Raw genomic sequence first — 14,908 nt, forward strand, 5'->3', positions numbered from 1 at the left:
TTATATGTAATTATTCCGAAAAGTTCGATCAAGGAGTTCATTTATGTCTATTTTATGTTTCTTGAATGTTAGATGATCAAGCATTAACCTGGCTTTCTCAACCCACACTCCTATCTCTCTCTCTGTCTGTCTATCTCTGTCTGTCTGTCTCTGTCTCTCTTTCTCACTCTCTATTTCTTCCCACCTTTCTCTGATTCCCTCTGTATGTCTGTTGTCTCTTTGTCTCTGTCTCTCTGTCTGTCTGTCTGTCCCTCTCTCTCCCACTTTGCATCTGCACTTTTCGTACAATCACATTTGAGACAATGGGGGTGTCTTTGATATAATAATGGAGATAATAAACAAACGAAAGATAAAGGAAATGGAGAGGAAGCATTGAACTTAAAAACCCAGCACTTGCAATATAATATTTGGCAAGTACTCTATTTTTATTATTGCGCTGTACGTGATTTTGCATTAAGTCATTCTAAGTAGAATTCACTCTGTCATCATTCGTCTAAATATAAAAGAAATCAAATATAGAGCCAGAGTGAATAATGACTTCTAAATCCTATACCATCTGCTCGCTGTATTATAGAACACTACTGCTCTGCAAACCCTCAGTCCCCGTTTCAAAAAACTTGTTATCAATAACATGTTGCAATATCTGTTATAAGCTACTGAAATAAAGGCATTTGATTGGCTGAGAGCAAACTCGTCACAGATAATATTCATTATCGATAGCGAAGTTTTATGAAACAGGATCTGCATATTTCAAGTGGTCATGAATAGGACAAAATTATGTTTTTCGTCATACAACGTTGTGTTTCTGCCATCTCATATTCATGATCGAGCGTAACAATAATAAAAACATGTTCAACAAGATATTATTTTTCCTGATGTTGATATTATAAAAGCATCTTGTATCATGGAGTGAACATAGAGAAAAGAGCGGCACAGAATCGCTCCCTTTTAAAGTGCTGCCATTGTATTCAAGTTTTTCTAGTAACAAATGCAACTAAACGTTCTTATTTCCCGCCGCATGTGCAAACTTAATAATGGCGGTAAATCTTAAAAGAACTTCCTATTCTTAATTTCCAAGAGGTTTTGTTGAAAGTCTTCACGGGTCTTGTGTAGGTCGACGTCATATTGATGATATCCGTTATTCAGATATGCTTGATGAGTGTGATGAGAAGCTTCCGCGTGAAACGAACTTGCAGGGGTGAGGGGGGCTGGGAGGGAGAGAGAGAGAGAGACGGGAGACAGAGAGAGAGAGAGAGAGAGAGGGGGGGAGAGATCGGGGTGGGGGAGAAAGAACGAATGAAGGGAGAGAGTGAGGAAAGGGTAAATGGGTAGACAGAAAGAGAGACAGAGAGACAGGGAAAGAGAAGACGAGGGGAGTGAGAGAATGGTTAGAAGGAAGGGGGCAAGAGGGGGGAAGAGGGGGAAAGAAGGAGAGAGAGAGATAGTGAGGCAAGACAATGGAATATCGAGAGGGGTGTTGAAGCAAGAGAGAGAAAGAGAGAGAAAGGGAGAGAGAGAGAGAGAGAGAGAGAGAGAGAGAGTGGGGGGGGGGGGGGGGGAGGGGAGAAGGGGAGTGGGGGGTTAATGGGAGGGTGGTGCGCGAGCGTGCGAAGGTTGGGTGAGCGAACGCGCCGGTATGATCATGAGCGCGACGCGGCGCTGATGTTGCACGCTACCTATCGAGAGAGTGTTCACTTCACGCTGGGAATCGGTGCCACTTGTTTGCGATCCAACCGGTCGTCTCACCTTGTCTTTCTGGCTTCCAACCAAGCTCTCACTCGGCTCCTTGTCAGGTGTCTCCTTCAACACAGAAGAGATGTAACTCTGACAACTCACGTCGGATTCAGCAGGAGATATTATCTTCATATTATCTTTCGTTTTTTAAATCTTTTTGTGACATTCCACATTTCCACGGAAGATAAGCAATCGAGCGATGTTGCAAGCAGTTCCTAGCACCGGGAGTTTTTGCTATTCATGAATTGCTTGAGCGGGATCGAGACATCTAGACCCTGGAATACTTCATCAAGTTTTTGGAATACGAATTGCATTTCAACAGGGGTTCAAGGGATTATTAATCAAATCAACTGCGAGATAATATGCCTATGAATCAAAATCATTTAGTGTTGAATGTTGATGTAGTGACTTCTTCAGGATTGGTAATTATGTGCCACTGATGCCCATATTGCGCCATTTGATACTATTTGAAGTAAATTTTTTATAATACCGGAAGGACGTCATTTTGGAAGAGAAGGGAACAATTAAACATGTGTTGTGACTGTGTGTGCCGCTTGACCAAAGATTGCCACGCCGAAATGGCCGATAACCAGGACAACAGCAACGACTCTAGACGATCCAGTCAAAATTTTCCCGCCAGAGGATATAGCAGACGACACATTTCGCTGCTGTCTGCCTGTCTCCTAGCGATCGCTTATATCCTTGCCTGCCTGCCCTACCCGGCTGAGGCCATTGGACAGATTCGGTGGGAGTACCACGATTATGCCATGTTACATCAAGAATTGGATGACTTTCGCTTGCGTTGGCCCCAACTGAGCAGAGTGTACACTATCGGAACCAGCGTAAAAGGGCGGGAGATGTATGTGTTGGAAATTAGTGATAATCCCGGAGTCCACGAAGTCGGTAAGTTGTTATTTTCTTAATGACAAATCAGGCAAAAATATAAGGACGAATTAAAAAAAGGTTGAGGGAAACGAAATAATATTTAGGGGCTACTTGGAATTTTATTTGCGGTTTTTGAGACACCATATCCTGAGGTCTATTTGATACAACCCATCATCCTATTGTTCGAAACATCATTAGCAGTCTACATAATGATTATGTTAAAAGTGTTCAGTCCAAATGCAAATAATAAATAATAATAGTGGGTTCTTGTAAATGAATTGACATATTACTCCCCGAATAATTTGATAACAAAGTCGTTATGACGCATAAATATGCAGCAAGGTGTGATTTTATTGTGTTCAAGATATCTGTTCCTATTAAAACCATTTCCCAAATTACGTAGTTATTAAATCCCACGTAGTTAAGTATAACTTTGAAGCAGTTTGAAAGAACGTTGGCTTTCACGAGGGGAAAATAAACAAAACCTTTAATGTGGGTTGCTCTCTCGACAGTGCACGGATCAGTCTCCTTTCTGGTTAAAAAACAGACTTTCTGATTTAATCCTCTCTTGAAAGAGGTGACAGGTAAAGAAACCCACACCTGTCTGACATCTGAGCGGCAAAAATCATATCCAAACCGATTAGCTTCATTACACCGGCTTTCCGCTCTATCTGTAAAAGCACAGTAGCAAGCCCCGGACGAGTAGGGGGTGAACGACGGAGAAAAGGGATCGAAACTAACCACCGCACAAGATCAAGGACGAGACGCTTTATTTATAACTTCCATTATCTCAAGGAACGGGTATCAAAGAAGGTCTGAAAAGCGATACCTATAGATCAGGGAAATGTTACGACCCTGCCTTAATGGAGGGTTGTGTAAGGTTATAAGATTGCGTGACAATTAAAGGATTCCCCACATATTTTAGATGTTTTGTAGCAAGCCTTGAACAGATGTTTGTGTATTTTTTGACGGAGTTGATGGCCTTCAAACTTTTGAGTGAGTTAAATTTTCAGCGGAAAATTTGCTTGTATCTGCAATGTGCTCCGTCATTTCATACATCCATGTAATTTGTAATTCTCTTTAAAAAATTCTTCTGGTTTTGGTTTTCCTTTGCTTACATCACTGTAGGCCTATATATTTTTGGGGTTCGTTTATTCATTTATTTTGTTTAGACTTTTCTTCTTGAATATCGGTATTGGTTATCCTTTGTTAACATCTTCTTTAATTCCATTCTTTCTTTGTGCTAAGATTTCTTTCTCACTCTCTTTGAAAATCTCCCTCCCTCTGAATTCCTGTTTCCATTTATCTATTCCTCCAATCTAAATCTTTCCTGTTTCTGTTTCTGTTTATCTTTCTTCCGCTCGCTTTAACTTTGTTTCTGCTTCTTGCACTCTTAGATTTCTACCTTCCTTTCTTGGTTCTCTCCATCTGCATAGTCTGACACTTTCCCTTGCCCCCCCCCCCCCTCCACCGTCTAGCCGTCTCCGTGCCTTCGTGCTTTATTCTTAACTACCTGCAGACATCGACCCGAATGTTATTCGATGTACAGTTAGATGTTTACCTTTGCAGTTCAAAGGGGAACTTCAATTTAACAGTTGACCGATTTCTCAAATAGTTCTGAAATTGGATTTCTAGGTTTGAATACTACCACACCACATATCCCTTTCTTAATACAAGTTTTCAAAGGTAAATACAAATATCTTATTTCCTGGGGATTTTGTCGCACGACCTCGGTGTTTTGATTCTTTCTTATCAAATATGATTGCTTATTATTATTAGATGATCAAACTTATTTACAGTTTCCTCTTTTCATTTCGAAGCTTCAGAAAAGAATCGATTAGGATGGCTCTACTTTAATTTGTCAATTTGTTTCTCAATGAAAATAATAACGACATTATTCTTTGTGGTGCTCCCTGTCCTCTCTATCTCTGTTTCTCATTCTCACCCTCTTTCTCTCTCCCATTCTCCTCTCCCCATCTCTTTATCCCTCTTTCTCTCTTTCCCCTCTCTCGATATATTCTTTAAAATTATGGTTATACTTACGCCATACACGACATGGTTACAATGACAGCTAATCTCCTAAACGCGTCCAGTTTGCCTTATCATCAACACTCATTTCAGAAGAATTTTGAGAGTGAACGTCTTTGTGCGATTTTCTTTTGAAATTATTCAGATGAAGGAAATCGTTGAAATATGATATTTGTGAATAGCAACTATGAACGTTGAGCGATTGTGGCTTTAGTGAACAATACTCTTTTGCTCAAACTTCCACTCAACATTCGTTTATCTCATTTTTCTGCTTTTATTCAAACCAACTTAATATCAGGGTGGACTTCCCTTTAAGGATGCGACGTTGAGACATTTAAGAAGGATTTTGAGAGTGGCTTCGTACGATTTTCTTTTGAAATATCAGATGAGGGAAATATTTGAAATATGATGTTGGTGAATAGCGACTTCTCCTATGTAAACCTTGATCAACCTTGGCTATAGTGAACAATACTCTTTTGCTCAAACTTCCACTCATTTTTATCTCATTTTCTGCTTTTATCAAAACCAACTTCAAATATCAGGGTGGACTTTACCTTTAAGGATGCAGCATTGAAGCGTTTCAGAGCGATGTTGAGAGTGGCTTTGTACGATTTGCTTTTGAAGTTATTTATATGAAGGAAATCGTTGAAATATGATATTGGTGAATAGCGACTTCTCCTGCGTAAACCTTGAGCGACCGTGGCTATAGTAACCAATACTCTTTTGCTCAAACTTCCACTCATTCGTTTATCTCATTTCATGTTTTTATCAAAACCAACTTCTAATATCAGGGTGGACTTCACCTTTAAGGATGCAGCATTGAAGCGCTTCAGAGCGATTTTGAGGGTGGCTTTGTACGATTTGCTTTTGAAGTTATTTAGATGAAGGAAATCGTTGAAATATGATATTGGTGACTCGCGATGTGTAAACCTAAAGCGATCATGGCTAAAGTGAGCAATACTCTCTTGCTCTTTCTACCCTTCCATGAAAGTAGGTTAAGAACAAAACTCAATCCTTGTAAACTTTAACCCAATTGAGACGGGGCTGATCATCAAGTTACATGGGGTTTATTGGAGAGTTAAAGAGAAGGTTGAGTTCTGGGAAGAGACGAAAATTATTTGTGAGCGTTATCATTGTTATTATGCAAGTGTGGAAGAACATTAGATAACAAATGTTCCTTGAAAAGCATGGCTCTTCAAATGCCTTCATATTCTTAATATGGCATGTAACATCAGAAAAATCGGGACGGATTTTTATGTCACATGTTCATGTAGTCCCATATACATATTTCTTATCATTTTGATGATTTTAGAACCTTGCAGTACACACCAATACTAATAAGCTAAATAATCAACCTTTTCTGATCGATTCCAAAACGTTTCTTTCACAATGCAATCGCAAGACAAAGATCAGAACTCAACTTTGTCTTTAAACCCGATAATGACGTTCATTTGTCACCATGAGCTCAACACATTCAAACCCTGGTGACACTGGAACGAGAAATACAAGATTTCCTTCTCGAGGAATTCGATCCCATCCTAGGTATTACAAGTTAAAGGTGGTGACGTGCCATTGTAGGTAGAACAGAGATTCAGAAGACTGAAAACATCAAAAATATCTATAGTACTTATGGTATAAATTTGTAAATAGACAATTTTATCTCGTCTTGACGATTCCTGAGAGGAACAGGATAAATATTACATTACTTTTGGTTGCATAAATTTCTGTTTTGTGCTAACGATTACTTTTATCATTAAAGACAGACCGCTCAAAGAAAAGGCCCATAAAACCTATAGCCTAAGCTATAACGTTATAAACCACCATTGAAGCGGCATCATTCGAGGAGCGGGGGCGGGGAGTCCTTCTATTTATGAAATTAATCCGATTACAACATTGCTGTCTTCTAAAGACAGATCGACAACACTGCAGCCATGCTTGTAACATTACATCAAATTATAAGAAAACAAACACAAATGTATGTTAACATGTTTGCCTAATTGATTGATTGATTGATTTTATTTATCGAGTACTAAACATTATATATAGTTAACTTAAAGATATGAAAAAAAGTAATTTTGGAAGGACACCATGATCAGCTGTGCCTAATTGAAATTTGAAGTTTAATTTACTAAATACAATATAATTCTACAATATATTAGTGATATGATTGATCTTTACCAACATCCAGTAACACAGGGAACATTCCCCTTTCCCTTTCCCTTTCCCGAGGTGAGCAGAAAGACGATATACCCGTTAAATACGAAGCCCAATTTAGAAATCCTTTTACAAGGCTTTGCTTTCCATGGAGCGCTATTATATAGGGCGGAAGGTATTGCTTAACCTCTTACCCTTCGAAAAAGAAATACGACACGGCCAAGATCCTCTCTAAAGTCATCCGATCGAAGTTGAAATGGATGGAGTCCTACCTCTTTTTCATTTCAATCCCCTTCTTCTTTTTCTTCTTCTACTTCATATTCATTTGCTTTGAGCCCCTCATTTATTTCTGAGTGTTAACCTTGGGAAGGATGTAGCCCAATAACGAATTTTCATTAAAAAGATATTGACGTATCGTGCAATTTCTATAAATGGCATTCGTCTTGGCAAACAGGAAAGTAGGCCAGTATACTTAACCTAAAGTCATGAGAGCCGATCCATGGAAATTCTCCCGCCAAATTTCGGCTTCAAACGTGACTAAAATTATGTCGTATTTTAGCTCAATAAGCATTTCCATGACCGATCGTAAATTCTAAACATCATGCGACAATATAAATATAGTTTACCTGCCAATTAGGTTAGAGAAGATCCTTGTTTAAATTAAATATGATATTTTATCCGTCTGATCTTCTTCACTTCACGCGGAGAAACCTTGACTGCCATCAAACAAGTTATCGCCATGGTTGTGATAATGCATGCTGGGATACAACGGGGATTGAAGGTTGTAGAAGGTGGGGTGCCCTGTCGGTTGATGTCTATATCTTAATTTGGAGCTTCAAATAAACAAGTAAACGAGACAAGACAAACAAGACAGTAAACAAAACAAAAAGGTGAATGTAAAGCATAAACAAAAAATGAACTGAAAGTAAAAGAAACAAATAATGTATCAGTTAGACTCCCTTTCGCTTCGATTGTATATAAGTGCAACAGTATTCAAATTCGATACATTTAATTTATTTTTGAACGCAGAAGAAATGAATATATTGGGAGAAAAATTTTTGAAGAAAAATGAGAAAAGAAATGTGGGTAAATAAAAGGGAATAAAACGAGAAATAAAAGGAAAAGGGAAACAAAGAAAATGAAACCTAATCTTTCAAAAACATGGGGAAAGTAAAGATTGTAGATAATTTAATTCGGGAAGAAATAAGACGATGCATAATTATTATGCATCGTCTTATTTCTTCCCGATTCAATATTATATTGAAGATTTCGTGTGATTTTTTTCGAATGTACATCAAAATGACAAAAAGTACATAAGTTTTGCAGTTGGAGTGATGAAACAGTGCCATTGTCCAGAGGAAAATCATTCATAAGAAAAATGGATATACATCCTGATAATGACAATGTGAGGACATAATAAATGATCATGATAAAGTGACAGGGACGCATATTTATGGATCCATGTTGTGCTGTGAAATTACTCTGTAATGAATGAATCATCGACAGATGTGCTTGCGAGTTACTTGTCAGTATTCGGCAGAAAAGAAACACTTTTTCAAGGATGGTGCTTCATACATCAACATTTCGAGAAAAAAAAACAACATACAGTACCTACAGATCGAGAAAAGAAAAACGTGGGAACAGAGAATCCTGTTCTTGATGTACTATTTACTCGTTCGCCAGAAATACATTGCTTCAATAAATTTAAAGTGAATGCAATTTCGACACCAAAGACGATGTACAAATACTACCCTGTGTGCCTTCGGCTACATTGAGACCCCAAGGTGAACCATTTGATATCACGTGATGTATGAAGAAAAAAATGAAGATACAAATGCAATTTGACGATTAGTGTCTTTTTTTCTTCAAAAAAATCAAAATGCTCCAACTTGTTACCGTGGAGCATTCATCATTACGACCCAAAACAATCGATTTTACCCGTTCCTGATTATTCTGTTTAAGGAAGATGATGAAAAGGTAGCATGAGTAGGAGTCGATGTTTGAAGAAAGAAATTATTGGAGACGAGGTATAGAGAATGATGATCTAACTTCAAATGTTCATGAGGCAAAGAAAAAAATACTACAAGACAGAATAACAAGAGGGGGAATAAGTACTATGAGACTTGACTGGATAGAGGTTTATAAATTAAAAAAATGTACAGAAAGTGATTGGTATATCCCTGTACCTGTATTAACAATTAAAAAAAAAATTGTAGTCCGTAAAGTTTCAGAACGTACTACCAAAGTGCTGCGTAACTATAGACATACATCCTCCGTAAATAACAGTGCATTTAGAAAACACTCGGTTCGATTGTGGGAAGGTTTCCTTGTCCCGGTATGTACCTATTTTAGCAATTTATTTCCAATAAAAAATAAAAGCGTACTTATTTAGCAGATGAAATCCAAGAGGGTTTTGTAGAGGTTACACATTCCATGTTATCCTAATCATGTTCCCGCTAGAATGTTTTTTTAGTGAATGTTGCGGTAAATTACCGAAATTTTCAGCAAACTAGGCCTAAGATCAAGCGATTGACATGATTGTGAGTGAGCAAGCTGTGATTGGTGCTAGTATCTCGTCAAGATGTTTTCTGCTCTCTTGCTACAAGCACTGAGAGATTGGCTAGTCTGCACACAAAGGCTCTAAAAAGGTCTTGAACACAATTCCATAAAGCCTTGAGCTGCGCTTATATTTGGTCTTTGTCAGGGTTAGTTTTTGTGTAGACTGTGCCGTCTACGTGGTATCACAGTCTGCATAGTCTCAGGAATCAGACACTCTGTTATGCACATCGACTGACAAGGGTTTGGTGCCTGCAAACTATATGAACCCGCCGTGGTCTCTTAATTGCACAAATTGTAACCTCAGAGAGGTACGTGTTGCTATGTCATACTGTGACAAGGTTGAACAACATGCTATTCATTTCAGCTGGATAGAAGCGAAAGAAGGATAGACGATGGAAAAGAAGACTGATAAGAAAGTTTTGAAGAAAAGAAGGACAAATAAGTTCAGTTAAAGTTCATTCAATAATGATAACATTCTGGGTTTATATATATTTTAATACATCGACGATCTTACCCCGGTCATCGGATTTAGGCTTGCCCGCACACAAAGTATGCACATTCTCCACTCCCTGTTTTATATTCTAAAGTCTAAAACACTAAAACATACACAAAATGCATATGAATGACGGCCTATCAGACTTGTCAGACATAAACAAACAAACAAAAAGGGGGAAAGGAATGGGGTAGAGAAATGGAAGAATATGTTTATTTTCGAAAAACTAAATATATAATAGGACTTAAAATTTCAAAAATTTCCGATAAAGCTAGCAATAACGGTCCTTTAATCAATAACGATAATATTCCCATTTATATAAATAATAAACTTATTCAATTAAGTAATTCCGTGAACTTCTTGGGTGTCGTATTAGATAATTGCTTAGGATTTAAGGACCATATCACAAATGTTTTACATAAGATCAGCAGAAATGCTGGCTTGATAAATAAACTAAAATATAGTTTGTTACCCGAAAATTTGATAACTTTATATCATTCCATTATTTTCCCTTATTTGAAATATTGTAATATTGTATGGGCCACTAATGCAACACAAACTGAATTAGACTCACTATTTAAAGTTCAAAAGAAATGTTTAAGAATAGCTACCAATTCTCATTATCTAGCACCATTCGCACCTTTGTTTAAGAAGCTATCGTTATTAAATATATATGATATAAATAAGCAAGAAATCGCAACGTTCATGTACACATATCAAAACAAGTTGTTACCTGCCCCCTTTTCAGACCTCTTTCAATATAATAGTCAAATTCATAATTATAATACACGGCTTTCCAACAAATTTCATTTATGGTCTGTTAAGTCTAGTTATGAAGCTAAATCAATGAGTTATCTAGGTCCTAAACAGTGGACTATGATTCCCCAAGTAATAACGAAATCACAATTCATATCTTCCTTCAGAAAACAATATCAAATCTTACTACTAAATAATTATTAATCAGCACAGTAGTTGATTTTTTTTTCTTTTCTAATTTTATATCTGAACCCTCTTTCATTGTTATCTTGTTTTCCTTTCCTTTCTTTTCCCCCCTTTATATATTGTTTTTCTTCTCTGTATTTTACTTTCTCTTGTCTTATAGATAGTTGAAGTGTTTGTACTTTGCTTATTTTACTTAATTTATTGTTGTGTGCTTATAATATGTTATATTACTTTTTGTATTGTTTTTCATTCTGTAATGGGCGATCCAACTTCACAGGTTTTCGCAACCTTCATGGAAAGCCCCGCATATAACCTTTGTAAACATAGTTAAAATTTACTGTTACTTTGTATATTTTGATTTTTATATTGCAAAATAAAATTGAATTTAATAGAATTGAATTGAATATGCAGTGAAAAGAGATAATAGGGGATGACTCTTTCAAGTTCTATCACATTTTGGAAAATAGCGTATCGTTGAACTGCAGGGGGGAAGCAAAAAAATGGTTTATTATGGGAGGGAAGGGAATGAATAATTTCGATAATACTGACGTGGTGACAGTTATCTGTCGTTAATTACCACATCAAATCGTTACCAAGAACTCGTAATATCTGACCCTGTTCAGACTCGACAGCCGACCCTTTTCAACGAGATTACCTAATTATTAACGACACGCGTGTATTAACGAGATACACACGAATCTCTTTCGGCTCGGGGGCCAGATTCCGCCCTCGGTTTAGATCGCGGTTTCGGAGATTTACACTTTACATCGGTTTTTCTTGAAAGCTGGAAGTACCCAGGATATGATACAGGCCTCTGATTATCCCATTTTTTAGAGCCACCGAAATTTAATTTCTCTTCCATTATATTTTTTCGTCACACGATTCGGGGAGTATTATTGTAACCATGGCAATACCGATTGCAATCACTGCGTGTGCATCGGATAAGAGATTCCGGAGAAACGAAAAATTAATTGTCACTTATTCCTTTCCTTTCTTTAGTTTCATAAAAGCTCTCCACACGCTTGCTTTCTATTTTCACAGATATTTGTGGTCAACAGAAAGTGAATAATCCACCAGGACCACAGGTTTTATAACCATATCAAAATTCAGCAGAAACTAAAAATATTTTTTTCGCAAATAAATTAACGAATTCATGAGAGAGAGTTGCTAAGGGTGATTTAAAGGGAGGGATGGTTGCGTTGAAAGGTATAATATACGGAGGGTGAGCCATTAAATCTCAATTTGATTTCAGCATTATTATTAAGTTACCAATATAGAATTCATAATTCAGAGATAAATTACGTTCATTACATGCTATAAAGGATCGACCTCTGAAAAAATATATTACACGTCAGCTCATATGTCATCAATTGTAAACAGCCTTGTATGCAATGACTTGATCATTGCATTTAAATGACAGTAATAAAAAGAGCGTCAGAGTAAAAATGATTTTCAAAATGTTTCTAGGGTGAACATGCAATTTTTTTTAAAACGAGTAAACAGTTCGAGGAAATGAAAGTGATGAGCCAATTTACCTATCAGTCTAGACTGGCACCATGATAACACAAAGGGCCTCTGAACCTAATCACACTTTCCCATCAAAAAGTTCATGCCATGCACTGATCTTTCTTGTATTCAAATATAGAAAATAGCTTTGTGCCAAATCAATAGTTGGAAGAATATAGTCAAGGATAATATCATACAGAAATACGAATCATGATGAAAATAGAATAGGTCGCAAGTAAATCAATGAGTCGGTGACAGTGAGTGAGTGAGTAATTAAAGATAAACTCCAGTTCTGGTGAAAAAAAAAGAAAATTAATTCTCACAGAATCAAACGAAACTTACACTGAATGTTCAAGATTACAAATAAATGACATGTGCCAAACAAGTTTGGAAAAAAATGTATACTGCCTGAGTAATGAGCATAAAAAGACAAGGAAATCAAGGTAGTACTAGCCCCGACACCATGTGTGTTGTCCCGTATATATAGCTTTCTGTGTACAGTGCTTGTTACTTTACCAAGACTCGGCCAAATTTATGATGATTTTGATGACTCCAGAACCTTGCAGTGCACACCAATACTTACATGCTACATGATCAACTGTTTCTGATCCATTCCACACCTTTTCTTTCACAATGCAATCGCATTACCAGAACTCACCTTTATCTTTAAGGTCATAGGCTGAAAGAAGATTTATTGTTGGTTTGTTTGTTCGTTCAGTTGCCTGACTGCTAAGAAGGGATGTGGATGCTTGTAAGTAAACAACCATGTAGGGGACCGACTGTTTTAAGTCCTCTCCAATGAACTTGGTATGAAGATTAATGCATTGCCAAAGGACCCTATCGACTTGGTTTCGAACCCGGGACCTACCATTTACGAGACTACTGCTCTACCACTGAGCCATCGCGCCTCCTTAATGGTAGCAATAACTAAGAGTGTAATTGAAAGTAAACTCTGCCCTTGCATAGGAGTGAATCAGTAGTGTTATTCAGCAGATATATGAAGATTGATATGAAATATTTTATTCTAACCGCTATTTAAGATTTTTCATTCCAAGGGTACGCCAAAGATGTTCTATATCAATTCTGAATGAAGCATTCGAGACGAACAATGCCAAATTCCGAACCCATGACAGATATCGGATATCATCCTTAATGAATGAATGAGATTTCTGATATTGGGTAAAATTTGAAAAAACTCTGAAACGGAAGTTTGGTGAATATTCAATTGGGATGTGCGTCATGTCTTTAATACAGGCATGATACAAGACATGATAGCCTAGGGAGCCTGAAAGATTCGATTGAAAACCAGGAGTGGGGAAAATGTGACTTTAAATGTGCACTTATTATACCTGGCAAGCAATGATGTAGCTATAGGAGCGCGTGCCCCCCTCCCCCCTCCCTCCCCCCCCCAAAAAAAAATTAACGACGGACAAAGCGAGAAAAGGAGAGAAAGAAAGATGAACAAATGCCTCGTCTCCTTCATTTTCATGCTGTAGTGATAAACATAATGATAATATTTTTAAACATTTTCCCTTTTCACCACTTCCTTAGTCTCTGCAGGTAGTAAGGGTTTAATGAATGATATAAACCGTCTCCCCGTTTATACTTCTGGCTTCAGTCCTGTAGATTGAGACAAAATGATTATCTTGAAATGAGACATTGTTCATTACACAACGAAATCCTACTCAATAATCGACATTAGGCTATTCAATAGGGACTTTTAGATATGCACGAAGACAATAGGTCTATGCTACGATCGACGTCCTTTTAATGCACTGCCTTGAATGGACGTCACACGTTTCAGTCCACGCAAATCTAAAAGTCCCTATTATATAATATCTACTACTTTAATTATAATACCTTGACCAGTATTTCAACAATATTCAAAATAATTATGACAGACAGGACAAACAACAACATACAAACAAAGAGAGGGGGTAGAAAATACGATAGGAATGATGTTGGCAGAAACATTGAAGAACGAAGGGAGAGGAATATTCTTGAAACATCGACACAGGAAATTAAACAAGAGCTTGATTACACAATAAAACAAACTCGTTCATTGTCTGCTGCGCTTGAGGCCCGAGTGGGTTAACCCCTCGAGTATCAAGATGATGATCTCAGGTGTTCACGAGTGGAGGGTGGGTGCAGCTCTGGTAGCGGATGGGTTAATGCCTCCTTGGTATAGCTTGGGGATTGGGGCTCTTCAGGACTAAAAGGAAGGAACTGTTTAAACTTGCTCCAGGTGCACGATGTTGAAATGTTACACAAGAGAGGACAAACATTGACCAACTCTGAAAGACAAAGTTTATGTTCGAATTGAGATGAGATAATAATAATAATGATAATAATGGTGGCTTCTTATATAGCGCACATGTCCGTCACGTTGTGACGCTCCTGGCGCTGCCCCGAGAAGAAGGGATAATAATGTAAACTCATCGCCAGTGGCTGATGGTAATAAACGATTCCTGTGTCCACTTTGGCATTAAGTTAATATCAAAAGGCAGGAAACAAAAATCTAGAACCCGCACATGATGGTTTAATAATTAATGCAAATATTAAACAAATAATAATTTACTGAGATATGCTTTGTTTATACAAACCCAT

At 37.4% G+C, this 14,908-nt stretch overlaps 1 protein-coding gene across 1 annotated transcript in view; it reads left to right on the forward strand.

The window, feature by feature from the left end:
• Window positions 1-1,668: 1,668 nt before the first annotated feature.
• LOC757239 (carboxypeptidase E) overlaps window positions 1,669-14,908 on the forward strand; it is a 52,580-nt gene continuing 39,340 nt past the window's right edge. Inside the window, exon 1 of the mRNA XM_030976039.1 lies at window positions 1,669-2,637. Coding sequence (XP_030831899.1) covers window positions 2,265-2,637 — 373 coding nt within the window. The 5' untranslated portion in view covers window positions 1,669-2,264. The remainder of the gene's footprint in view (window positions 2,638-14,908) is intronic.

This window comes from Strongylocentrotus purpuratus, unplaced genomic scaffold (genome assembly GCF_000002235.5).
Source record: "Strongylocentrotus purpuratus isolate Spur 01 unplaced genomic scaffold, Spur_5.0 spur5_contig_869, whole genome shotgun sequence".
In the NCBI taxonomy this organism is placed as follows: domain Eukaryota; kingdom Metazoa; phylum Echinodermata; class Echinoidea; order Camarodonta; family Strongylocentrotidae; genus Strongylocentrotus; species Strongylocentrotus purpuratus.